The sequence below is a fragment of the Protobothrops mucrosquamatus genome, unplaced genomic scaffold (genome assembly GCF_001527695.2).
Source record: "Protobothrops mucrosquamatus isolate PMUCROS unplaced genomic scaffold, P.Mucros_1.0 scaffold1252, whole genome shotgun sequence".
Taxonomy (NCBI): Eukaryota; Metazoa; Chordata; class Lepidosauria; order Squamata; family Viperidae; genus Protobothrops; species Protobothrops mucrosquamatus.
Window position 1 is genome coordinate 121,737 of NW_015387458.1, and position 27,781 is coordinate 149,517.

General features: G+C 44.4%; 1 protein-coding gene across 1 annotated transcript; it reads right to left on the minus strand.

The window, feature by feature from the left end:
- Window positions 1-18,379: 18,379 nt before the first annotated feature.
- Window positions 18,380-25,661, minus strand: HMGB3 (high mobility group box 3). The gene is made up of 4 exons (XM_015821103.2): window positions 25,478-25,661; window positions 23,935-24,074; window positions 22,884-23,058; window positions 18,380-20,042 (listed from the first exon to the last, which is right to left on the minus strand). Exons 1-4 carry the CDS (start codon window positions 25,625-25,627, stop codon window positions 19,890-19,892), a joined length of 618 nt encoding a protein of 205 aa, XP_015676589.1. The 5' UTR covers window positions 25,628-25,661; the 3' UTR covers window positions 18,380-19,889.
- Window positions 25,662-27,781: the final 2,120 nt, after the last annotated feature.

Genomic DNA, 27,781 nt, shown 5'->3' on the forward strand with positions numbered 1-27,781 from the left:
TTCCGGATCTCCTAACCTTCCGCCGCGCCCTCAAGACATGGCTTTTTCAGCAAGCGGGACTGACCTAGGGTGAATTTTAAATAGGGATAATTTTTAATGATTTTAATAAGAGACACAGCTACAAATATTTGGTTTTTAATTGGCTTTTATTGGGGAAATGTACTATGTTGTTTTAATATGCTGTGAGCCGCCCTGAGTCTCGTGGGGAGAAGGGCGGCATATAAGTCTTAAAAATAAATAAATAAATAAATAAATGAAGCTCTCGCATCACCTTGGGTCCTTTAAAAGACTTGGTGTGGTTTTGTTTTTTAATATGGCAAAAAAGGAAAAGCATTAAATGTATCCAAAGTACTTACTGTTAACTTCATTTAAGTAATTTAATTTTAATTCATCTGAACATATACATTTTATGATATCTAATTCACTTTTATCTTCAGATGGCCCGCTGAGAAAAAAAAATCCAGACATTTCTTACATGGGGGGAATAAAATACAGAATGTGTGATGCAATATTCTATAAGTGTACAAGACGATGATTTTGTTTTTCAGTGAGAATTTAGAGCACCAAAAGAAAGCCGCAACCCCAGTGTGATTTACAACACAAATCTCTTACCCATAGAAATAAGATGCATTAAATCATGAACAATCTTACAGCATGGAATTCAACTCTTAATTTATTGCTCTTCAGCCATATGCCTTAATGAGATCTTAAAAAAATATCAAATGCAAGACCTTTTAGCACAGAGTGCAGCCCATCTTCCAATCTTCAACACCACTAATTAAATATATTTGCTATTGAGACAAAATGTGTTTGGAGAACTTGGAGCAACCATGTTTTATAGCAGGGAATTTTAATAAAACACCATGTTTTCACCTGCTGCTCCAATTTTTTAAATTTCCCACGGGACAAAGAAATGCACAATTTAACTCATCAGATGGGTAATAAATTCAGGAGGTGGGGAATAAATAAAGTCAGGAGGTGGGGAATAAAATTATTCACAAGCCAACTCAAGATTTTACTGCAACTGGGAAATTAGGAATGATCCAATGGCATTTATAATGGGAGAAAAAAAATAGATTCTGCTATAGGTGGGCAATTCTTTTGTTTGTTTTTTTTAGAAAGAAAAACAAAACTCTTTTCATGCATCCAATTATTGTTCATTATTTTGTTCTGATTTTCAGTTCTGGAATACCACACAGGGTACCAAATGGCTTTGATTATCTGCTCGGGCTATAAAGCCATCCAATTCATATAGTGATCCTGGAGGGTGTGCAACAGAAAAAAGCAACAATAAAACAGAAAAAAAAATCCAAGTAACATAAAACACAAACATTATATAAACCAAAAATAGAAAATGATGGCCGCTATAATAAAGAAAATTAAAAGGGGACTCAAAGCGACAAATCATAAGTCAAGGATTTCCTGTACCCAGGTATAAATTGGCAGCTCTTGAAGGCTGCAAATTAGGGAAGCTGTCTACTCAACGCACCTGACAAAGCTGAATTGTAGAAGACTATGTGTGAATTGTCTCTGGTGCATACAGAGTTTGGTGCTGAATTTATGCATTTCCTCCCTCTCCTGTCACACCTTGGCTGTTCTCTCAAGGGCAGTTTTGCGACAGATAACTCTGCAGCCCTGGCCATTAACAATCTGAATCTTCCTGCCAAAAGAATCACTTTAGACCTTTCTAAACAAGCCAAGATATTTCTGACTCTGCCTGGCAAAGGTTGGTTAGGAAAAGCACAACCCAGCTACGGCATATGTTCCTGATCATTTTCGCCCATTTTGCTTTTGAAACATGAAAACAAGGCTGGGCAAAGGCTTCTATGCAGGGTTATGCTCATTTCTGCAAACATGCACATTTCTGAGGGTGAAGATTCGTTCTCCGAGCTTGTGGGTTGGTTTCTGAACATTTTGTTACCAGGATAGGTAACACCTTCAGCGGAGTTTAGGGGGTGTCAGTGTTCTTCTGCTTATAAGGGCTTCAGGTGTGGGTGTGTCAAATGAGGGTCTGTAATGTGATGGGTCAGGTGTGACCCATCACAAGATCTATCATGGACCCACCCTTGACGGTCATATGTCACTTTTTTTCGGTGCCGTTCTAATTTTGAATGGTCACTAAATGAATGAACCGTTGTAAGTCAAGGACCTCCTATATTTTAGGTCTCCAAGGTTTGTGAAGCAGAGGTCCCAACTCTGATTTAAAAACCTGGATAACATGGACTTTAACCCCCATTAGAGCAACTCAGCTCTTCCTTTCCCCCAAAGGCTTCCGAGTCTCCGATGTCAGGAGGAAACATTTGCCAGAATTTGACAGACGCTTTTCGGCTGCCAAGCCTGAGACAATCCAATTAAGGGAATTCTTTATTTCGCAGGGTGATTCAGACAGCTCTCTTGCAGAAGTGCGATTTCGTGGGGCTGCCGGGAACCCTCAATTACCATTTCATCTTGGATAATGTTATACAGGCTTCACATTCTTTCTAAGGCATCTCTCCGCTCTTTGACGAGCCGCGCACGGCGAGATCGAGCGCTCTCTTAGGCTGCCTCAACTAGCGCATGAAACTGCAGGTCCCTCACACACCATCCCATAAGGACAAAGAGAAGGAAATCTTCCAGTGGTGGGATTCAGCCAGTTCGCACCACTTCGGCAGAACCAGTTAGCTAATTTTGTGTGGCCCAGGCCCAGAATGGACTTCCGGAAGTGGCATCCACGCAGAGAACCGGTTGTTCACATATTTGAATCCCACCACTGAACCCTTCTTCCATCAGGGTGTGGGCCCCCCAAAACCCTCCCTTTTTGCAACTTGCAGGTCTCTCCCCCCCTCCAGAAATGGCTTTCCAAGTACAACAGCAAGAGCTGAAAAATATGCAACAGGTCTACAGCTTTTCATCGCAGAAACGAAGAGGGTTCCTAGAAAACCTGGTGCCACCTATTTCTGGGATAGTCACCTATCCTTGACTCATTGATTGTGGCCCTCAAGCCTCCAAATTTATTTATTTTTTTAAATGAAGCTCCTGGAACTTTAAATGTTGCAAGGCACCCTGAGTCATGTCTATATGTGAGTTGAATGGCCATAGCAATTTGTTTAATAAATAAATGAAATAAAACTGACTTATTGGTTGAATGTCTTATGTGCACAGGGGCCTGTACTGGCTTAACCGCCCTGCCAAAAAAAGACGATTCAAGGAAGAGAGAAATTCAGCACACATGCACACAAACACATACACACCCCTGCCTTCATCGGAGACCAAATTGTGTAATATTAGAAATAATATGCTTGTAATGCCTCAGCCTTGCCCAAACTGGTCACCAACCAAATCTTTTGATGAAGACAGATAGGTGGTGGACATAAAAGGGAGACATGGTTCTCTCATACGTTTTCTAGTGGCTAAATCCAGATTTTTTCTGAAAAGCCTTGATTTGGGACCGAGAGCGCTGACACCTGCTGCTATAAGACCACCAGAAGGTTCGCTTGGCAGCCACATCTGCAAACTCAGCGTGCAAAATAATCACTTCATTGGAAAAGCAAACCACCTCTGTTTGCCAGTTCCACTAAGGAGATAATAAATCTCGTTTGATCCTTACTTTGTTTAATCTGCCGTCAAATTAGCCATAAAGACTCTGAGTGAGATCCCAAAGAAAGTTACGTCTTTTCTTTACTGGAAGCAGAGCTGGCATGGATTCAGAGAACTTCAAAAAAACGATAGAGGCTACAAAAGGTTTATGAGACTGGGAAAATAAGCTCAAAAGATAGGATTGGCTCGAATTCCTGGCTTGCTCAACTCTGGAGTTTTCTTGTATTAAGTCTAAGCAGCAACAACCTAGCGGAAATTTCCACAATCAGTCTGCTACCTTGGCTAATGTTCCTTTTTTTCCTTATTAAAATGCAACGAGAGCCATCAAAACTTTGCTTGCATTCCAACAGCAAGCCCCTCTGTCAAATATTATGATATCACAATCAAATTCTGACATCTTTTCCCCTTGTTAGCCTTCTATTCTTTTGTCAAATTCCCAAGGCATCCCCTCTTGTGTCATGATGTTTCTACCTGGATCACAGGTCAGCATCTCAGAGAGAAAGGCACACCACATCCAGGGTGTCCTCCCCCATTTACATTGATTAAACTGGATGGATCTAAAACAGCTCGAACACGTTACTTGCGAATGCAACAGTTATGTCAGGCAAATTCAGACAAAGGCATTCATGCGGGATAAAATTATTTTTGAAACTTCCTCGTTTCTTTGAACAGCAGCCAGCTACGGCAAAGCTCTGCACTCAGGGGTAAAGATCAAGCTCTGGGTTCAAGTAAGTTGAATTCCTACCTTTTCTCAATACTGTGAAATCCCAAGGGTGCTTTTTCCACAAGGCAGCTGGACTTTCTTGTTTTTCTTAGAAGATGTTTCACTTCTCATCCAAGAAGCTTCTTCGGCTCTGACTATCACCACCATCCAGTCAGATACAATGCCTTGGTAAGGCCACTCTTGGAATACTGCAAGCAGTTTTGGTCACCACGATGTAAAAAAGATGTTGAGACTCTAGAAAGAGTACAGAGAAGAGCAACAAAGATGATTAGGGGACTGGAGGCTAAAACATATAAGGAACGGCTGCTGGAATTGGGGATGTCTAGTTTAATAAAGAGAAGGACGAGGGGGGACATGATAGCAGTCTTCCAATATCTCAGGGGCTGCCCCAAAGAAGAGGGAATCAAGCTATTCTCCAAAGCACCTGAAGGCAGGACAAGAAGCAACGGATGGAAACTAATCAAGGAGAGAAGCAATTTAGAACTAAGGAGAAACTTCCTGACAGTTAGAACAATTAACCAGTGGAACAACCTGCCTCCAGAAGTGGTGAATGCTCCAACACTGGAAGTTTTTAAGAAGAGACTGGACAGTCATTTGTCCAAAATGGTATAGGGTTTCCTGCCTGAGCAGGGGGTTGGACTAGATGACCTCCAAGGTCCCTTCCAACTTTACTATTTTTTTATTATTATTATTATTATTATTATTATTATTATTATTATTATTATTATTATTATTATTATTATTAAAACAAGAAAGTCCAGTTGCCTCATGAAAAAAAGCACCTTTGGGACAACCATGACCTGGACGACTGAGAATCTCCACAGACAGAATACAGTGAAATGTTTTGAAGACGGATAAAACAGGAGAGGCAAACTGTTTTGATGGCCTAGGGTCTTGCTTAATTTGAGGAGGGGGGAGTGATGACAGAGAGCAGGCAGATTGAGAATAAAGACATGGGTGTAGAGAGATTCAATGCCACCATTCACCAAAGTGCTGGAAATCTAGGCCACCAAGCACTGGTAACAATCCCCTTTTCACATGTCTTGAAAATTAGTCTAGCAGCTGCTATTCAAACCCACTCCTTCTGATTGTTTCCTCCCCGCGCCACTCGAAACAGACTCTGCAAAACAACTTTTAATCGGAATTCTTTTTTCCCCCTTTCTCACTCGGTGGCCTACATTAAGAGGATTTACTAGAGCAGCAAAGACATTTCTCAGGGAAGGTAAAGAAAAGCAGAGGATTCTTGGGGGGGGGGGGTTGTTATGCGATAATAGCATGTGGGTTTAAAAATAACCCCAGGAAACACACAGAAATTCTGCCTTCCCTGCTCCCATCTTTCCGGTTCTTAATCATGGTTGCCCTTTGGTCAGGGAAATTGAAATGTGTGTGTGTGTGTGTGTGTGTGCGTGCGGGGAGGGGGGAGGGGGGTTGAGAAAGAGACGTGAGGTGCCCTTCGCTGTCACTTCTCTGCACAGCCAGTGGAAAGCTTGAGTCAGCAGATTTGAGGAAATGCATTTTCTTTGCAGCCAAACCATGGAGTGGACTGAAAAGGATGAATCGGAGGGCTCCTGCCTCTCTTCTCTGATGGTTTCCTAGGCACCATCTCTTACCCTCCTTGTCCCAAGAAACTCCACACACTCCACTCCACAAAAGCGCTAGGAGCCGCAAAAGTCACAATGCAACCAACCCTTCTTCAGCCTGATTGGTTTTTGGATGAGAGACCACCAGGAAATGCCAGCTCTAGGAGAAAAACCAGAAAGTTTGGGAAAATGGATCAGAAAAAAAAAGACCAGGGGGAACTACTTCCCTGTGGAAAGAAACCAGCCAGAAACTTCCCAAGTCCACGACTATCCCTAAGAGTCCAATTCACAGGAAAACGGACTTTTTAGTTTTAGAAAAAAACCACACCTTCCTCCGAGATGAAGCATGGATAAATTGAGCAAAAAGGACAACGGTAAAGTACAAGCTTCAAATGCTTGGGGAAAAAGAGGAACGGGCTAAAAGAGGCATCGACTCCAAACCAAAGTCTTCCCAAGAGGCGGTCCTTCCACTCGCCCGGCCCCTAGCCGGCTGCAATAGCTTTTCTGTTGTGCAGTTGGTCAACGTGTTAGGAGCCTTCACACGTCCCATTCTGGGCCCTGCCTAAGAGGGTATAAACTGACCTCCTTCTTTTTCGCAAACTTTTCCCCTTCCCTGCACTTTGCAGGAGGAAAAAGACCGCTCAGACGACAGAGGCCAGGTGACAGGTGTCTTGGCCCCAGCTCGCGGGTATTGCCTCCGGACAGGAGAGCGCCGCGACTTTGCCTTCCTTTCCCTTCCCTCCCCCGGGAATTCAGCCCCGCCGCCGGACCCCACTCACCGGCCTGGCGGTCGCTGAGCACCGAGAGGGTCACCATCTCGTCCACTCAGGATGTAGCCCACGCCGGCGCACCTCGGGAGGGGAAGCCAAGAAGTGGCGCGCCGGTCAGCCGCTCGCGTTGCAGCCCAGCCTCCCTCCGAGGGCGCAGGGCGGCGGGGAAGGGGAGTGCTCGGCAGGAATGCAGCGCTGGGCGAGCGGAGCTTCCCCTTCGTTCAAGCTTCCAGGCCGGGTGACCCTTCCAAAGCGAGCCGGACTCCAGACAGCCCGGATTTCACGCGCGTCGGATTGCCAGGAGCCGAAGGGCCGTGCGTAAAAACGCGTCTCCAAGGGCGCGCGGCTCCCGGCGGCTCCCCCCTCGGAGGAATCCCTATCCCAGTCCCAATCATTTAAAATTTTTAACTCATGTAGACTTGAAATGCCTAATTCCAGCCGCTTAAGCAAAACAAGACCACTGTTTGGTGACCAGGGGGTCAGAATTGCGCAGGGAAGTCAGACTACGTTCCCCCATCATCCCAGCCTGGTTTTCTACCGCATTTCAGCTTTGCATCTCCCATCAACTTGCATAATCTACCCTTCTGAGACACCTGCCGGAGTGATTTTGCTTTAATTCATGCTGCTTGTTCAATTAAAAGGCATCTCTTTGCAGCACAGTTTTTTTTTTCGAAAGAGCAAAGGTTTAGCACTTACCCCGCCGTTGCAATTTCTGCCTCTCCCTCCATTCCCAGATACTCATTTGCATTCATGAATTGTCATCTAAAAATACCAGTTGTGATTATTTTCCTTCTTCAAAGCGCAGATCGCATCGCTTCTAATCTCTCTGCTAAAAGAGGTGCTGCTTAAGGTAATCTGCAAAGTGCATTGGAAAAAAAACCCAAGTGATTCCCTTCACTGCTTCTGCAACCTTGGCCGAAAGACCGTTCCGTGAAGAGGGAGATATTTATGAATGGGGTGAGGAGAAAGGTGGCGGGAAAATATTAACGGGGGGGCCAGACGACGTTTCAAATTCGTGCGTGTCACATCTAGCGAGCAGAGATCTTCAGAGTCCTTAGCCAAGGATGGAGAAAGCTGTTTGATGGTGCCACCACGTGGACTGAAAAATTTGAGGTTGGCATCAAGCTTAATGGCATTTTTTTTAAAAAGTGAATGGTGAGGAGCCTTCAGCCTTGCAAGGCAAAGATATTCTGGAGGAAATTACTAGTGGGTGAGAAGGAGTAGCAAATATTAGAAGTAAAGTGATTGGATGGATGGATGGATGGATGGGTGGGTGGGATGGGATGGAGGGGTGGATGGGTGGATGGAGGGAGGGAGGGAGGGAGGGAGAGGGGTGGATAGGATGGGATGGGATGGATGATGTACTATAAGCCATTTTTGACCCCTAGCAATCACATAGATAGATTCTCTCCATGGTGATCTCTCCCTAACCTGGTCCTTGAGGACCCTAATAGTGCATTCATTGTCACTGTAACCAGATTCATCCACCTGGTTGCTGGTTGTCCTCTTCTGCTCTTCCATCTACCTTTCCCATCATTAAGTGCCCTTTTCATAGAGTTGGGTCTTCCCAAAATGTGTCCAAACTTAGATAAGGTCACCCAGGGTGAAGACCTCCAAAACCAACTGGGCTATGATTCAGAAAGGAGAGGGTATCACCCTCGTCCCCTCCCTGCAGCCATCTAACCATACAGTAACCAGCATCTGGTTTCTACCAGCTGAAAATTCCCTTTCCAGAGCCGCCTGCCACAGCTGGCACACTGGTGCACACCAAACCCCCCCCCCCATGCTCGGGACAGTTGAAAATGCAACGGGTGGGGTGGGGTGGGCGAGGAAAAGTGGCCTAGCCAGCCATCAAACAATGGGGAGTTCTGGGGCAGAACCAATTTTGGGCCACTGTAGATGCAAACCTTAACACGAATGGCCGGCTAGCGAAAGCTACAGGCCGGTCACATGGACCTCATCGCCTCTTCCTCCTCCTCAGTGGAAAAGGACAGTGAGGCCATTTGTCTTCTTTTAAAGAAAGAGAGGGGGGGGTCCTTCCTCCCCCTCGCCCCGAGTGCTCACTTCCTGTTCCTTTGGCTTTTTCATGACGCATCAGTGGAGAATGTATTTCGCAGCGGAATGTCAAGAAACCAGAGACGGAAACAAGAAGGGGATTGTGCTGTGGCTAAGCTTAAGACAAGGCCAATCCAGATGGTTCTCTTCCTTCATCACCTCCTCTCGATCTTTCTTGCACCAAAGGTTTCACAGAATAACGGAGCTGGAAGGGGACCTTGGAGGTCTTCTAGCCCATCTCCCTGCTCAAGCAGGAAACCCTATACCAGTGGTGGCGAACCTATGGCACGGGTGCCAGAGGCGGCACTCAGAGCCCTCTCTGTGGGCACGCGCGCCGTCGCCCCAGTCCTAGGCCTTCAGCTGGGTTTTATAAAACCTTTTCGCTTTAGGCCTCCGCCGCCGTGTGCAAAAAAAAAAAGGCTCAATCAATCAGTCAATTTCAACTTCTCACGGGAAAAAAAAAGATCTTGCAACGTTGGAATTGATTGAACTTTTTAGTCCCACCCAGTCTGCCGTTACCACCGCAGCCACGCCCACCCAATGGGTCACACCCACCCGGCACCCGATGATGCATAAGTGGATTTTGGGTTGCAGTTTGGGCACTGGGTCTCTAAAAGGTTCGCCATCACTGCCCTATACCATTTCAGACCAATGGCTGTCCAACGTCTTCAAAACCTCCATGGATGGAGCATCCACAAGTTCTGGAGGCGAGTCATTCCACTGATCGTTTTAATTGTCAGGAAATGTCTCCTTAGAAATGTCTCCTTAGTTCTAGGTTGCTTCTCTCCTTGATTAGTTTCCATCCGTTACTTCTTATCCTACCTTCAGGTGCTTTATAGGTCGACCCCCCCTCTTCTTTGGGGCAGCCCCTCAAATATTGGAACACTACTATCTTGTCACTGTTGGTCCTTTTCTCTAGACTAGAAGGACCAGGGGTGACATGAAGTTTGAACGGCTTTCCCACGTCAGATGGGATCTCCTTGCCCTAGAGCAGGGGTAGGCAACCTTGGCCCCTTCATGACTCGTGGACTTCAACTCTCAGAATTCCTGAGCCAGCCACGCTGAGGGGAAAGGGAGAGGTTTCCAAGCTGAGCCATGCTGGCTCAGGAATTCTGGGAGTTGAAGTCCACCAGTCATAAAAGAGCCAAGGTTGCCTACCCGTCCTAGAGGAAGAACACTCATTCTCATCCACAAGAACAAATCTGGTAGATTTTCAAAAATCCAAAGCTCTCCTTGGTCCAACATTTGGCCTCTAATAAAGGACCACACAAGCCTCCTTAGATACCAAGAGGGCCCACAGCTGTCCTCCTTCATCACAAACTCCCTACGAATAATGGTGTTTTTTTTTACTGTTCTAATGCTTTTTACTGTTTTTATTGATTTAATTTTAATCCTATGTTTTGAATTTGCAGACTCATTTGCTGAGATGGGTCGTGATAGAAATCAAGTAAATCAATCAAGAAACTAACATGCTGCAAAACTTTGTGGAGTAGGTTTTTAAAAAAAACACCAAGGGGTCTTTCTTGGGGAAAAACCCCACGGATAAGGGCAGGTGGCTATTAATGGGGAAGGTCCCCCTTGTAAGAATTTACAGCTGCTCCTCCCGCCTATCCTTACCCCATCAATTACAGGAAAACAGGCTTTACAGCCCCAAACCAATTGCTCGGTGAGAGGCCTAATGGATGGACTTTAGCAGATATTTTTCTTCTCCAGCAACAGATTGGATAAAAAGCATTCCAGAGCAGCTTTTGGTCCCAGAGATAAATGGAAACAGGGAGAGCAGGAAAGAAGGATAACAAAGGAGTCTATAAATTTGCAGACAGGAGAGACAATTTCTAACTTACCAGGCTCTGCTTCGCAGGACAGGTATTCTAGTTCATCAATAGACCATCTACATTTTGTGCAGAAAGAGCGAAGGTTAGTCCCTGGAACTACCCACCACCATGTACAGGCAGTCCTCGACTTACGAAGACCCCAAAATTTCTGTTGCTAAGCAAGACAGTTGTTAAAGGAGTTTTGCCCCATTTTATAACCTTTCTAAGCAAATCACTGCAGATGTTAAGTTAGTAACATGCTGGTTAAATCCATCTGGCTTCCCCATTAACTTTGCTTCTCAGAAGGTCCCCCGTGAACAGGGGAATCACATGACCCCGGGACATTGTCATAAATATGAATCAGTTGTCAAGTTTCTGAATTTTGATCACATGGCCATGGGGATGCCGCTAAGTGTGAAAAACGGTCATTAGTCACTTTTTTTCAGTCCTTCAAACAGTCACTAAATGAACTTTTGTAAGTCAAGGACTAGCTGTAACTGATTTAATGTTTATAGCTGTTGGGACGTTCCTTCTAGTTGTTTACACCTCCCAGAATCCACTGGAGTTGAGCCGCCAATACAAAGAAATAATAATAAATATTAACTGCAAGCTTACAAAATATAGCAAGGGGCACCCTTGTCAGTTCCTGGCAATAATATGGAAAAGAGAGTCTTATCTTCCAAAGATCTAAACATTGAGTACAAACGCTGAGTACAAAACCTCTCCAGAACTTGCCATCAAATTTCCCTGGTAAGATTTTCAACACGAGAAGGTGTTACAGTAAATTCTCATGTACAGAATTGTATCCAGAGGGAAATTGTGTTAATTGCATTGAATTTGTTTTCTCCTTGCTGAACACCAAGTAAATTAAACTGCCTACCCTTCTTAGGCTGATGTTGGCTCCCAGACCCTTTGTTTTCTTCTTGGATTGTGGTCTTCAGCCACAACCCCCTAACAGGGTTCCCCTGTGTATAGTGCACATGTACACACTCTCCCAAAGTGTACATCCCACAAGAATTGCAGAATCATCGCTTGCAAAAAAAGCAGCTTGGGGCTGTTTTTGCAAAGAAGATTGGATTGGCGCAGGGCAGGGCAACAGGATCGGGGATCTAATTTTGCCCATCAGCCAGTTGAGTAAGATCTTTGGATCAAGAGTGAATTTAGAAGCTTCTTTTAAACGCTTTCTTCCAGCATATTGGAGGGGGGGAAAACGACAGCCAGAAGCTTCTGTGTATTGATTCTGGTGCAGGCTGTAGCCATCTGCCATCTGTTACCCAAACAAGACAGAAAATCAATTTTGCACTATTCCAGCTTCCCCAGAAAAAAATAAAGTAAAAAAAAAAAAAAGGGTTAGTAGGATTATTTGCCTTGGAATTGGGGGTGGGTGGAGGACAGATCAAGACACAATTGTTTTGTGTCACACAGCGGCTTCCTTTCTTATCTGAAATGGAAGAGTCTGCAAAAACAGGCCTCTTGTTTTATTGCCCAAACAATGGATGTTCTGCTGATCTTTGATGCAGACACATCCAGCCATGGGGCAGATGATAACTCTCCATGCACAGACACCTAAACCTCATTAAGGATGGTGATCAAGAATGCCGCATGTGTGTCTTTGTTGTGCCTCCTGCTAGAGAAACATGACTTCTGGAAGATATTAAACACCATCACAATAACAAAAATCTTCAGCAGAAATTCATTTGGCCACAAGTTCTCTTGAGAATAAATATCAGCTTTTCTTTTTCTTCTTCTTCTTTCAGACAGAAGGCTAGGACACGATCTGAGCTGCAAAACCCCATGCAGCCACCAGGGGGCAACTAAGACACACAGAAAACTCTCATCTCTCTGCTGCCCTCTATCAGCCGTTGCTGATTTTGCAGCCCAGATCGGATTGCCTCGTTCTCAAAGAGGATCAGATTTATTCTGCGTTATTTCCCAAATCTTATCGGTGGCTCTGTCAAAGACCCGGCTCGCTTGCTGAAGAAGTCAGCTGTAAGAGAGTTGGAAGGGACCTTAGTGGTCTTCTAGTCCAACCCCCTGCTCAGGTTTGCATACTGATTTTCTCTTTAGGCTTCCCCCTAAAAAAAAGTGGGATAAAAATCTAGTAGTTAAATACAAGCTAAATAAAAGGCATAAAGCCGCAGGCTCTCCTTTCCCACCCCCTCCCCAGAGAGGTCCTCATGCTTTTCATTTTACCTGGACAAATACATACATACATACATACACATACATGGTGTGTATGTATGTATATATTACATACCCCAAACAGACCAAACAAATACTCTGAGGAGCCAGGAAAATGACCTGATTTCCCTAACCTGCTGGGTCCCAGAAGCTGGAGCAGTTTTCCTCTGTTATTATCCATCCAGCCAACCAATTATTGACCTGTTTCTTCTGCCAATCCAGAGTTTCTTCTCTCCCTGGATTGATCCTTTCCTCCCCATCATCATCTCTGAATCAGTGCAAATCTCCTGGGAGGTTTGATTGAAAAAAGAGACTTGCAAAAAACCCCAGCAGAGATCAGCTGAAAATATCTCCCCAGGTGGGTATATCCCCTTAAAAAAAAATAAACTGCAAAATTATAATTTATCTGCTGCTAATTAAGTTACATCTTCTTCCCTCCACCTGGAGTTGGCTTGAAAGAATATCAAATCATTGGTAAAAAACATTTGTGAGCATAAGAAATATACTAACAACATTATATGCTATTTTCCCATTTACACTGACAGGAAACCATAGTATGTTTCATCGTGGTTCATGGTTTAAACCACAATTGATGGGGTTTGTCATAAACCAGGTTTACAAACCACAAGGTCTAGGTTAGCATCACACACCTAAGAAACAACTCACAATCTAGCTTAATCTGGTAGGGAAACTGTGAGGTAATGTTAAGAATTTGCTTTAGTACACAACAAATCCTGAAAAATGTTTTGATTGTAACTGAAAAATATTCTCAGATATGCTACTCTGATCTACCAGAAAAAAGTTCACAAATGGGAGTTGTGAACACATACACATATATACCTATATTTACACACATACAGAACTATATATACACAAACACGTGTATTACTCTGTGTACAGTACTACTCTGTTTCCAAATCTCTATCAGTGGATAACTATTGCAGAGGGTTCTAGAATTAGTAAATTAGTAACTTCTCCTCTTTTATATTCTGTAAGCAGCAGCTGATATCCGAGCAATAGTAAACACACTGCTACCATCTGTTTGTAATACTGTTTGTATTTATTTGGGTCAATGGCAACTAAGTCCCACACCAATGTCAGGCGGAGATGACTTTTTCCATAGAGTTGAATGGATAGAGTAGTCACCCGCTCAGTAATGGTAGAATGGCTGCCTTTACTTTAGGCTGTTCTGACCATGTAACTCAATGGTGTAGTGGACTCGAAGGTGGTCCTTCTTTAACAATGCTAACCTAACCAGCAACTCCAGTGTTAAGCGAGGCTGTCGTAAGTCGAAAAACCACGTGGCTGCATGGCTTAGCAATGGCAGTCCCTGTTGCTCTTAAGCGAAGACTGTGGAAAACAGGTGACTCTGACTTCCCGCTGGCTTCCGCATTGACTCTGCTTATGGAAAGCCAGCAGGGAAGGTTACAAAAACATGATTTGTGTGACCACAAGACGCTGTGACGGCCATCGGGACAGGTCATCGCTACAGCCTCTCCTTCAGGCTCATGGCCAGTTCAAACTGACCGAGCGTGAGTTCAAATTGAACAAACCGCTGTTAAATGAGAACTACCTGTAATCAGGGTAAGATGCCACACGGTCTCTCCTGCTGTTCCGTTTCTCAAATCAGGGCCCCACTCAACCATCTTGCTTCCCCCCCCTCCCCCCAGATCTTCAGAAGGCCACCTGCAATTTACAGCTGCTGCCTGAAGATGGCAAAACAATCCCACATTCCTAGTTTCATGTAAATCGTGGTGTGTGTGCGGCGATGGGAAGATCCATTTCAGCAAACGGAGAAGACTTGCACTTAGGAGTTGTTGATATATATATATATATATATTTTGGGCACACCTTAGGATGCTCCAAGGGTCATTATTTTCTTAGGAAGAGAAGTTAAGAAATTCCAAAGTCTGGGAGCCAAAAAGACAGAAGGAACACTCTGTCCGTGCGCTGCAGTGACTTTTCGGACCCGCGTGCAAAATGCAGAGACCAAATTGCCTTCAGTTGCACCAGGAGGCAGACAACTCCCTCTCTGGCTGTAATAACTTATGCTGATCCCGTTTGTGGCCTTTTATCTCTTTTTTTTTGCTGTGCTCTTACCGTCTGCTCAGATTACTCCATTTTTATGTTTGTCAGCGTGGCACGTGAGAGGGATAATTTGTATGCCACGGATTAAACGGGTGATGTAAATTATTAAAGACCTAATTCATAAAGGCATTACACATACCATATGCAGTATTGTTATTTTTTACCCCCCCCCCCCCTTTCTTACCTCTGGTGGCGTCGGCTTGGTTTTGTCAAAGTCTCTTCTTCCTGGACCTTTGAGCAAGCAAAGGAAAGGATCTGGGTTTGTTAGACAACTTTGCCACAGCAAGGAGGCTTTCCTACAAATTAATTTTCTCCCTTTTATCTCACAGAGTGACCCTGCAGATCCTGGGAAAGAGGCATTCTTCTCCTCTTGACAGGCATGGAGCCATGTGAAGGATGGCTTTCTTATCTCTGGTGGAAGCAGGATGCAAACCTTCCCACTGAAAATAAGCAAGCTTCCTTGCATGCAGAAAACTAGCAAGCCCAACCTCAGTTCCTCACTTTCCCATGAAATGCTAGCAGTCATAAATAAGGGAAACATGCAAACGTTAAATTGCATGATTTTTCGAAGACTTGCCTATTCTAGAATCATTGGGTTCCTTCTACTCAACTCACTGGCCAGGATAGGACTTCCCAGATCATCTGGGATCAATGTCTGTTCAACCTTGGCTTCAAAACCTCCAGCGATGGAGCTTTGGTGATTCCAGGAGGCAGGCAGTTCCCCTGCTCAATAGGCCACATGGTCAGTTAACTATTTGGGAAAAGCCCAAGCCAGAACGATGGTTCACACAGAGTTACTCCATGCCATCTCCTCTGGGACAACCAGCTCTGCAAGGAAAGCCACTGAAAGCATTCAGAGACACCACAGGCGCTCTCTTCTATACCCTTCCAACTCCCAGTTGCTTTTATTAATCTGGGGAAGGATCCCTAGACTGGAAGTTCCAGATTCAATCCAGAGAGTTTATTTTAAAGAAAGGGAGCTGGGGATATATTTTGAGACCCATGTCAATCTCTTAAACCTGAGATCACGAAGAGGCAGGGCCAAAGCAGATTCTACTCAATCCACAGAAGTATTCTAATGAAGAGCTGTCTCACCGGCAACAGGTTTAGGGATATTCCTTTTCTAATCCACCCATCTGCCTTTCTCCTGCAAAAAAAAAAAAGTCAATTCCTTTAGTCTGGGTCAAGAGGCATCTTTTCTGCAAAGGGAACAATCTTTGTACGTGTATTATTAGCAAGAGGGAGGTAATGAAAGGCTCAGTCCAGGCAAAATACAAAAAGGAAGTGGATTTTTGCAAAAGACCAATTGCTAAGGGCAACAATTAAGGATGTGGAAGCTAAATCAATGGGAGGTTTAACTTCAGCTGCAAAGGTGTTTTGGCTTTTGAATCAAGAGGGATGATTAACCTGTTAACCACCCAGAGGGATGGGCTAGATTCCCAGCCTCAGCAGCTTTTAAGATGCTTGGACCTCAACTTGCAGAATTTTCCCTGTGTGTGTGTGTGCTTAAAGTCGAGAACTACCTGTATATTTTTTTAGGTTAGATGTTTGCTTTTATACAGGTAGTCCTTGATGGCCACAATTTGAGTCCAAAATTTCTGTTGCTACGTGAGACATTTGTTAAGAGAGTTTTGCCCTGTTTTACAACCTTTCTTCCCACGGCTGTACAGTGAATCACTGCAGTTGTTAAACTAGTCACACAGTTGTTAAGTGAATCTGGCTTCCCCCATTGACTTTGCTTGTCAGGACGACGCAAAAGGGGATCACATGAGCCCCCGGGACATTGCAACCGTCCTAAATACGAGTCAGTTGCCAAGCATCCGAATTTTGATCACGTGACCGCAGGGATGCTGCAAGGGACGTTAAGCGTGAAACAGTCAGAAGTCACTTGTTTCGGTGCAGTTGCAACTTCGGTCACTAAATGAATTGTTGTAAGTCAAGGACTACCCGTGTTTGCCAATTCACGTTTCTATATATGTCTCGGCATTTTTAATGTTCCCGTGTAGAATGTTAAAGTTTATATAATAAAGCCAAATGTAGGCCAAAATGTACTACTCGTGCCATTTCAAGGACTAATGATACGTTTCCACCACACAGTCTGCCTTGAGCAAGGTGCCTTTTTTGTCACACTCAATCTTTCCATTCAGTGCAATTTCTGCTCCGGGGCTGCTGCGCGCCCCTCAAATCCTGCTCAGATCCTTACAACTCTAACCCGTTTCCTTTCTGGCTTGGATGACAGCTCTGGAGCTGCTTAAACGGCTCCAGGGGTGACATTTTGCAGATTGTTTTAAAGGGGAAAAAAAAAGACTTCACCTCTTTCAACAAGGAAAAGGCCAAAATTGAGCATAAAGTCTTTATTTTTTTGGCAGGCACAAATTAGGAACTGTTAGTCCTTCCTTATAGAAGTGTCACCGCTTGTTGTTTTTTAAATTCACCTTTTAAATAAATTCTAACATTCCAGGTAGGAGGTTTTTCTACTGTGGAGAAAAAAAAGTGGTAAGAAAAACCCATTATCACCTTCCCCAGAAGGACTATTTTCAAGGCCTCGTGGATTCTTCTGCCAGTCAACCGCCACTTCATTTGATGGTTTTGGAATCCCACAAGACATTGCAGGTAGTCTTGAGTTACAAGTAACGCTGGGACCAGGGTTTCCGTTGCCAAGCAAGGGGCTTGTTGTGAGTCGTGCCGTATTTGGATTTGTTAAATGTGCTGAGCCATAATTTATTTGTATCCCAGCTTTATAAAAACTCAAGGCGGCAAAGCTATCCAAATAGCTTACTCCTCCTTATTGTTCCCACAACAGCCTTGTGAGTTGGGCTGGGCCGAGAATGAGTGATTGGACCAAAGCCAGCCAGCCAGTTTTCAAGGCTAAGGTGGGACTAGAATTTCTGCCTCCTGCCAATTGGTCCAGAACCACCCAGTTGGCTTTCATGCCTACGACGGGACTAAAACTCTTGTCTACTGGTGTTTGGTCCCAAATCACCTACCCAAAGCAGGACTAGAACTCATGATCGCCTGGTTTTCTAGCCTGATGCTTTAACCATTAGACCAGGGGTAGGCAACCTTGGCTCTTTTATGACTCGTGGACTTCAATTCCCAGAATTCCTGAGCCAGCCATGAATTCTGGGAGTTGAAGTCCACGAGTCATAAAAGAGCCAAGGTTGCCTACCCCTGGCATTAGATCAAACTGGCTCGGTAAACTATGGTTTACAGATGCAAAGGGACTGGGTTGAACCTTCCTGTGGTACACAAACCCAAAGAATCTGACAGCCACATCCATTCTACCCACCCAAACTAAATGCCTCTAAAATCTGGGTTCCAGATCACGACGTTATTTGATTCTGGAAACTTGAAGGTCACAATGGAAGGCATTCCCTGACTTGTTAGTGAAATTAAGGCAACCGTTAACAAAGCAGGGTCTTCCTTTCTCAAAACACCACACTCCCTACCCCATAAGGCCACTGAACTTGTGAGTTGGAGACCCAGGCCAACACAACAGTAAACACTCCCTCACCTTGTCTTATAACCAGCGGACTACCGGAAGGAGTTCAATGGGGAAAGAGAAAGAAAAAAACGCCATGACAGTTGAAACACAAGACAAAAAAAGGCACATTTTAATATTTACAAAGCATAGCATTTGGGCCATGAATGCACCCCACACACATCTATAAAGAAATCTCTGCTCTCCTTTCCTTTAGTCACCTACCTTTGCAAACGGCGGGTTTCGCACCGCCGCAATGTACTCCCTTAGCTTTTGATATTATTTTTTTTTTCAAGTAATAAAGATTCAAATTTGCATAGTGTCTTTGATCAGCAAACCCGCTCACGTGGCCGTCTTTTCTCAGATCAACTGCCCATCCTAATCGCCGTTCTCGCGAGGCGGAAGCGGTGGCGTCCGCCATCGTCTTTTTATCTTTTAGCTGCGGCTCAAGACATAACCTCGTTAAAAGCAGGAACTCTAGAATATTGTCAAGAAGTTTTAAAAATGTAATACTGTTTATTTTTGCTTCAAAAACATTTCAGCATTCTAAACATACAAAAAAAACCAACGTAATGTTTGTTGCAATTATTTCTTTTTTTTTCTCTCTCTTTCGTTTCTTTTTAAGTACAGAGGCGTTTTTGAACTCTTCTGCGCCCTCTCCTCACTTTTAAAGCTGACCACGGAAGGAGACTTACAGGTCTGGTTGAAAAACTACCCCGGCTTTAAACTAAAAGGAAAAGAAAAAAGAAAAAAAAAAAGGAATCCATACAATTTTCTTGTTTTATCTCATGCCGGCTGAATCCCCCCTCCCTTCTTTCATAACTAAGGATGGCTGCAGAATGCTATTTCACTATATACAGAAAGACAACTTTTAAGCTAAATGTACGCTCACTGTAGTGTAAATTAGATCTACTTTCGTGGTCCACGCTTTGAGACACGGCCTTTATCCGAGGGGGGGGGGAAAAAAAACCACAAAGAGCCTTTTCCCCCCCCTCCCTTAAAGCCATTTCCCCCCCCATTCTCAGGAGTGATCAAAGCATGAACTACAAGAATTTGTCTAGTTTTTACAAACTATAGATATGTACAGTTTATAACCCAGGATTTTTCTAGCCAATAACCATATAGTTAAACACCACCTTACAAATTAAAAAATAAGATGCTTGAAACATTTTTAAATGCTTTGTTACACCGACAGGAAAAAAGTGCACAGAGTTAGGAGAACACGAGAGCGTCTTTTGTTTCCATTTGCTATTATTTTTTTTCCCCCTCTTCCTTTTTGTTTTTAAAAATGTTTGGAAATATGTACAACTTTGTTACAGAGTCAGGACCCCGGAAGAGGGTCCCTAGCTACTGAATGTAAACCAGGTTACAATGGTTATTATTTCGTTTTTGTTTCTGCGATTTCTTTTTCCCCCCAGAGCGCTTTTTATTTATTGACTTCCAAAAAGGCTACAGTATTGTGATCAAAAAAACCAAATTTGGGTGGTAAATCTGAATAAAGGGCAAATAAGGCACCATCTCAAGCAAGAGGTGCCAGAATTTTTTTTTTCTTTTCTTTTCCAAATGGTGTTTCCCCTACTCTATGGTATTCACATGGAAACAAGGATTATACACAGTTTCTCATTCATCATCTTCCTCCTCCTCCTCGTCTTCATCTTCCTCCTCGTCGTCGTCTTCCTCCTCCTCCACTTTTTTCCGGGCAGCTGCAGCGGTTTTAGCGGCTGCGCTCTTAGCTCCATCAAACTTGCCTTTAGATTTATAATCTGCAACATCCTGTAACATCAAATAGAGAAAGTTTAGTTCCCTTCGGCAGCACCACCAACAGGGCACCTGCAATTCTGGCTGGTTTAGGGAAAGAGCCAAAAATTAAACCTGGGTTTATTGGCCGAACCAAGGCGGTGGCTTGTTTATCTTCACCCTTTATTCAATTTTTTTTTTAAATAACTGCCTGAATTTGGAAATGGAAGGACCCTTGGATTCCCACAATGGAGGAATGGCTGCAAAAGCTGATCGAGTTAGCAGCGGTGGCTAAACTGACTGCTTTGATTAAAGGAAAAAAAATAAACACAATTACTTTTTATTTCTACTTGGAAAAGCTTCTGGACTTTATGCTTGAGGTAGGTGGGGGAAAAATGAAACTTTGATTTTGGGTTTTATCGATTAGATAGGTTTGTTGTTATAGACATGGCTAGTTTATGTTAGTATGTACAAGTAAAAAGTTGAGATTTGATGTTAGTATCTTATTCTACTGCACTAAAAGGAGTTTGAAGTCAGTGCCTTTTCTTTCTTCTTCCCCTTTTCCCTTCCCTTCTCCCTCCCCTATTTTCCTACTATTTTCTTTTATATTTTACATTACAAATTAATAAAAAAACTGCCTGAATTTTCACAAGTTGCCAGATACTGATGCTCGCCAGCCACTCGCCAATCAGAGGCTCTGCTAACTAGCTAACCCAAAATAAAACTTAGAAGAGGAACGGAGATACTTAGAAAGTTTTACTTCACAAGGAGAACTGTAGGGTCTCCTCTTTGCTTTGTCAACATAATTAGCATTAAACAGTGGCAAAAATACTATGCTGTTGTTTTTACAACCTAAGGCTCGTCTTTTACCTACATTTAATGGCTTAATTCTTTTAGCAGAACTTGGGAGGAAGCAAAAACAGTCAAAAAAGGTCTTCATATATCAGAAACGCATTCCTATTTTCACTAAATTTACTGAGTTCAAGTCAGTTAAAGGTCACAAACGTCTCACATTACCTGCCTGAAGCATCTGAGACAGGATGACTTAAAACATTTCTGACTTAGGAAGGGAAAAAAATATATCCTAAAGGCTACTGATGCAGTTGGACAGTTGGCTAAAAATTATGGAGGTATAGGTAATCCTTGATTTACGACTATTTATTTAATGACGGTTGGAAGCTACATCCTCAGAAGAAACGACTTATAACGGATCTTCAAAGTTACGAGTGTCATACCACCAATCACATGATCGCAATTGGGGCACTTGGAAACCGACTCACGCTTATGACCGCCATTATCTCCTGGGCATGGGATCGAAAGCCAGAGCATTTGGCAACTGGCATGGATTCACACAATTGTTAATTTGTGGCTTTTGCTTGTTTTGCTGGCTTCCGACCAGCAAAGTCCACGGGGGAAGCTGGATCCGCTTAACAACCAGGGCGATAACGGTCATAAAATCGGTCACTGGATGATTCTTTTAACAACCTCCTCGCTTAGCAACCAAAATTCCAGTCCCACCGGTGCTCCTAAGTTGAGGACTGTCTGTAGAAGTTAAACCAGACACCTGGTGATTTCATGGTGTGCTCAACCTCCTGTTTTCTTAGCAATAAACATGATGGCCTTGTTTTCTTTCAGGATGCCTTGTAAATTTCCAAGTCTAACATCCTATTTCCAATAGCAAAATGGAATCCAGTAGAAAACATCTACAGCTCAAGGTTGAACAGGTTGAGTGCTTGGTGTTCCTTCAGCCTGGATGCTTTCCTGCGGATTGGCAGGTGTTCTATTACCAGTCTAAGTTACATCATCAGCGGAGGGGAGGAGTAGCATTCAACTTGGCCTGCCCATCTTAGCTGGGGTGTGGTTTATTCCCTGATTGTTTGTCTGCTGCTGTTTCCTGCTTGTCTGGGTGTTGGCAGCTGGGAGGACCTGCTCTAGGCTACTCCGAAGTTGCACCAGATAAAACGATCAAGGGAGAAACAAATCTCCTAATCAAGGAAGAAGCCACACCTCAACCAAGACCACTCCCTCATTGCGCTGATGAGGTTACCTAAGCAGGTAATGAAATGTCTGCAGGAAAAACCAAGCTTGAAGAACACCAAGTGCCCAATCCTCTTTCACCTGCTTGGTTGAACTCCTGGAGGAAAAGCAGGAATACAAAGGGCACTAAATGCCAGTCTACCGTATCGTTCTGTTAGAAGGGCGCCCTGTTTGGATATAAACCTGAAACAGACTCTGGATCTGGTTTGGGTGCTCCGTTAATCATCGCGACAGGCAACAAGCACATTCCTAGCAGACTCAAAGCGCTATTTCTGCTTCACTTCGGAATATTGAACACGACCACCTGCTATATATACAATATAATATTGTGATTCCAAGAGGGGAAAATATTTGTAGCTCAGGATTGTGGGCTCCTCTGTGCTGTCAGAGCTTGGTTTTCTTGCAGACATTTAGTGACCCAACTAGGTAACATCATCAGTGCTAGAAGGGAGTGGGGGTATGCTCTTATTTTTATATACCAGTGGCTTGCCCTATCAAGTTTTTGGTGGAAGTAATATTGAGGGTTACTCGATTAAGCTGTTGTTTACTTGATTGTTGGTCCACCAACACTGACAGAGCAACAAACCACACTCCCTTCTAGCATTGACGATGTTACCTAGTTTGGTAATGAAAAGGCCTGCAAGAAAACCACCAAGGTCAGAGGGCACCAAGGACCCCAAAATATAGTGATTAAACCATCATTGTGCACACGTATTCTTAGATTTGCTCCCCAAATCAAGAAGGGTACATGTATTTGCTTGCCCCAGCCCGGCCATCACCTTCTCCCTGGACCAAAGCTACCCAGAATTGCTTCAGGCTGCAACAGCAGCCCAGCCTTACCTTCTCATACTTCTCCTTCAGCTTAGCAGCTTTGTTGTTGTAGGGCTGCTTCTCGCTGTCACTGAGGTTGTTCCACATTTCGCCCAACTTCTTGGCTACATCTCCGATGGAAATGCCTGGATTGGTGGACTTGATTTTGGGACGGAATTCCGAGCAGAAGAGGAAAAACCCAGACCTTGGGGGAAGGGAGAAGATACAGGAGAGCTGAAAACAGGAGAGGGTCAGGAGCTTGGAAGCAAACTAGGGTGAGGTAGCTGGACCAAGGAGCTACAGTGATTTGCCTCTAATGAGGCCCACAATGGTAATGCACGAGTCTCAAGCTTGCACGCCTCTTTTCTGGTTTCTGACACAGATGTCAGAAGGAGCTAATGAGGACCAGCTGGGACTTGGCCAAAGATCCAGGTCTGATCTTCACAGCCCCATCAAAAACTCCCTGCAACACATCAGAGTTGTGTTCAAGCAAGATTGCAGTCCATACGCTTTAGCAAAGCTAAAACAGATGTCAACATCCCAATAAAAGCGGGCAGGATGTATGATCATTTGACTGATATTAACCCAGGTAAGATACTTATAATATCTTAGAAATCTGAGAATTCTCCATTTTAAATCTGTTTTTTTAAAATAAAAATAAAAAACAGGCAGGACTTGAGGAACTATCCCTTAATAAGGCTAATCCAACTGCAGTGATTTAGAATATCATAATGCCCTCTCTATCTTCCTGTGTTGTAGCATTCAAAAACATCTGTGGATTGATCCAAAGAGGACATTCATCAAAGCAGGCTGCAAATTGCTGTATCAGTTACTCACTACAAAAATGTCAAGTTTAGGATTCAGGTTTTTTAAAGTTTAGAGGGACTGGAAGAATTTAAAAAATTCCCAACTATGGGAAACAATGACTGAAAGCTGTAGTCTCTTTAAAAAGCAGCTTCCTAAAGCTGCGATAACAGTTCAGGAACGCCCTGCTATATCCATCCCCTGCCTTATTCAACTGCTTCTGAAAATGCCAAGTATCAGAATGGAGAGGGTTGGAGTGAAGGAGGCGGATACTTACGGCGGCCTTTTGGGTGCATTTGGGTCCTTCTTCTTCTTCCCCCCCTTTGCTGGACCATAATCTTTCATTTCTCTATCATATCGTACTTTGTCAGCCTTCGCCATCTCATCAAATTTTCCTTTCTCTTTGGTTGACATGGTCTGAAAGACAAAACAGAATCCTAAAAAAAAAATACCCAAAACACCTACCAACTCTAAATGAAGTCATCAAAGTAGGGTATAACCACAGTGAGAATTGGGGAGAAAAACCCTTTGATGGGGTTTTTCAGGTCTCCTTCTAGCATCAGAAGAGACATCAACCAAGCACCATGGTAGAGTGAAGGGTTGCAATTCAGATCCAATCTCCCAAAGACAATATAGTGTAAGGCAGGGGTAGTCAACCTTGGCTCTTTTATGACTCGTGGACTTCAACTCCCAGAATTCCTGAGCCAGCTGTGCTGGCTCAGGAATTCTGAGAATTGAAGTCCACGAGTCATAAAAGAGCCAAGGTTGACTACCCCTGGTGTATGAGGATGTGGCCTACCCACCATGCTTTAAAGCAGGGGTCTTCAAACTTGGCCCTTTTATGACTTGTGGACTTCAACTCCCAGAATTCCTCAGCCAGGAATGCAGCCGTTTTAAAGTATGGAAAATGGCTACTGCAGTTGTCTTCCACATGCTCAAAAAAAGAACTTTGGGAAGATCCAATGTGAAGCTTTCCACCTAACAACACAGTCTCAAAGCTGGCTAAGATATCTTTAACCACCAGCAGTTGGGTTGGTCTTCAACAGTGATCAATAAAATTCCCTTTTTATGAGTCCTAAAAAAAAACTAAGCTGAAGAACCATCTCTTTGGGATGGGTTATGTCAGTTATGTGAGCAAGAATTTTTTCTCTTTCCAGAGAAACAAGCCAACATACAACTGAGTAGAGTTCATGCATCACACGACAAAGTCCATTTGGTTTGAACTCAGGGACCGCTGTTCAGAAACCATAGCTTAGTGTAGCCAAACCAACTATAGTTGTATGCGTTGTGTGAAGTTGATTTAGATTGCTACAGAATTTCTCACCTTCAACAGAGAGAGTAGTGTTGTCACATCAGAACCCTAACTACGAATTCAGTTGTAATAAAAGAAAACCAAACATATGTGGGTGAAATTCAGAAGTCTTGTTCAAAATCATTGGGGCGGGCCATCTTTTCATCAAGGGCACATCTAAAATGTTGATACCAAGTGGAAGCCCCCCCCCAAAAAATGGTTGCCACAGTGGGCATGACCAACCATGAAAATACCCACAAACCTCCTTCTGGACACGGTGCCCGTATCATAATCCACTCCATTGAAAATAGGATTACAAGGAAGCAGTTTTGTTAAGGCCACAAATAGGAGAAAGTTGAAATAAGGAAGGAAAGGGCTGAGGACGCAGGGGGCGAAATTTGAAATTTATTTCACTGGAAGTTGGACGGCATATCAGTTTAATAAATGATGAATTACTTGGCCAGCTATCCTGAAGATCTTTGGAATACCAGGGAGGGAAGCACCAGAATTTATTCTCGGGAGACCATACCTTCCACCTCTCTGAACATTTCTTGGAGAACTCTGCAAAGTTGACAGGAACTTCTGGATTCTTTTTCTTATGCTCTTCACGGCAGGTCTGCACAAAGAACGCATAAGCGGACATCTTTCCTTTCGGCTTTTTGGGGTCGCCTTTCGCCATTTTTAAAGGAAACACTTCAAAGCAAAGAACAATTCACAGTTTAAAATCAATCTTGCATTCCCTTGTGCAGCCAAGATAATATGTGTCAAATTTGTTTTGCTAAGCGAGTTTTTCCCCCGTTTTAGGACCTTTCTTGCCCTTGTTGTTAAGTGGATCACCGCAGTTGACAAGTTAGTAACCCAGTTGTTAAGTGAATCTGGCTTCCCCATGGACTTTGCTTGCCAGAAGGTCACAAACGGGAATCATGTGATCCCGGAACCCTGCAACTGTCATAAATACAAGTCAGTTGCCAAGCCTCTGAATTTTGATCACGTGACCATGGGGACCTTGCAAGGGTTGTAAATGTGAAAAAATAGTCATAGGTCACTTTTTTCAGTGCCGTTGTAACTTCGAACAGTCACTAAAGAAACTGTTGTCAGTCCAGGACTACCTGTACACACCCTGCAGCCCTTCAATTGGTCAAGAAATGGGGAAATATTTTTTAAATATGCTTTTCTCGGGAAAATGCCCATCACGCTCAACCCTTTAGCAGTCCATCCATCCCCTTAAAAAGTCTTCATTTCTGCCTCTTTTGCTGTTATGGCATGTCCCACCCTAACTCTCTGCTGACAACTCATGAAAAAAACAAGTGCAAAGCAGCCAGGAATAAGCCAGAATATATTTCAAGAGATTAAACACGTGGGTGCCCACTTGTAGGCTGGGGCTGGCTGGCCCACCCACTCCGGTAAACTTCTGGAGAACTTCAACCTTCCCATGTCAAGATAGCTGCAGGCGACCTCTCCCTTATCCTTGGAAAACAGTTCAATCCCATTTAAAGATCTTCCCCCCTCCCCTAATTATTGCACACATCAGAGGACTGCAGTGCCGCTGTATCCAAAGAGATTGTGGTCATTAAAAGAAGGTTGGTGGCCATTAAGAGGCTGGTCAGCCCAGCAGCTGCTTGCTAAGTTTGGGAAGAGGAAATTTTTTTTTTATCTCCTTCCAAGTTTCCTGCAAAGGGGAAGGATTGGCGAGGGCAAGAAGAGAGAGGAGGGTGGTTGTTTTGTGTTTCCTGAAGGAGGGGGCAGAAGCAGCTTTATTTTAGCTGGGGGAGGGCGATTAAACCCTCTTCCCTTTTCCTGCCTGCGCAGCTGGGGAGGGAGAAAATCTTTGGTTTGTCAAAAAAGTTGAAAATCCTTAAAAAAAAAAAAAACATACTACCTCGGCACGCCTCCCCAGGAAAAGTCCTCTCCCCCTCCCCGTTTTTGCAAAAGTTGCATTTAAAAATAATAATAATAAAAAAACACCACCCATACCCCAGTTCTATATATATATCTTGTTTGTCGCACCACAATCTGTAAAAAAACAAACACAAAAAAACAAAACACCAAACACACACAAAAGTTTCCAAGCAGAAGAAACAGGATTTTTGTCCCGCTCCGTCCCTGCCTCTCCACCCCAAGGTCATTGGGAAAATAAATATATATATTTCCCCCCCCCTCTTGCTGCGGTGGGGGGGGAGTGGAGGAACTGCCGGGGCACGTGGCCCCCGAGAGCCCCCCCCGCCAACCCCCCCGCTTTAAGCCGCCCCCCCCCTAGCGGGGAACCTGCCCCGGGCTGCGCCTCTTTTTTTCTTTTTGCGGGCGCGCCGTGGGAAAAGGGGGCGAAAAAACAAAAAAGCAGCCCGGCGCCCGTTTGCCCGGTCCCGATAATTCACCTTCCATTTTGTGAATCGCCTCTTGATGAAAGAAAGTGCCGCTCAAATGGGCCCTCGGGGGCTGCCGGGGGGCCAGCCGGGCCCGGGGGGTCCTGGGGGTGGCGGGCGGGGGGCCGCCGGCGGGGCTCCTTGGCCCCTTCGCGCAGGCAGCCCGGCTGGCGGAGGCTGGGAGAGCCGCGAGAGCGGAGCGCTTCCCCCTCGCCCATCGCGGCCCCATTCGCTAAAATGGCTTCTCGTAAAGGCTCCGCGAGCTGCTTAACAAAGCCACCGGCGCTCGCCTCCGCCGATTCAGCCCCCGGGTCGGGCACCCCCGGCGGGCAGCCGGCCCGGACCCGGCTCGTTTGGTAGAAAAAGCGATGCTCTTTCCAACCAGCCCGGTTGCGGGCCGGAGAAACGCCGGGGGGGTCCCGAAAAAGCGGTCGGAAGGCGGCCTCCCCCCCCCCGCCTCACACACTCCC

Bases quoted from the DNA above. Each gene is read 5' to 3' on its own strand.
- HMGB3 (XM_015821103.2), bottom strand. From the start codon at position 25,627: ATGGCGAAAGGCGACCCCAAAAAGCCGAAAGGAAAGATGTCCGCTTAT. The intron at 24,075-25,477 runs GTATGGTCTCCC...TTTGTCTTTCAG, and splicing joins AATGTTCAGAGAGGTGGAAG to ACCATGTCAACCAAAGAGAA. The intron at 20,043-22,883 runs GTAAGGCTGGGC...TTGATGTTACAG, and splicing joins TGAAGGAGAAGTATGAGAAG to GATGTTGCAGATTATAAATC.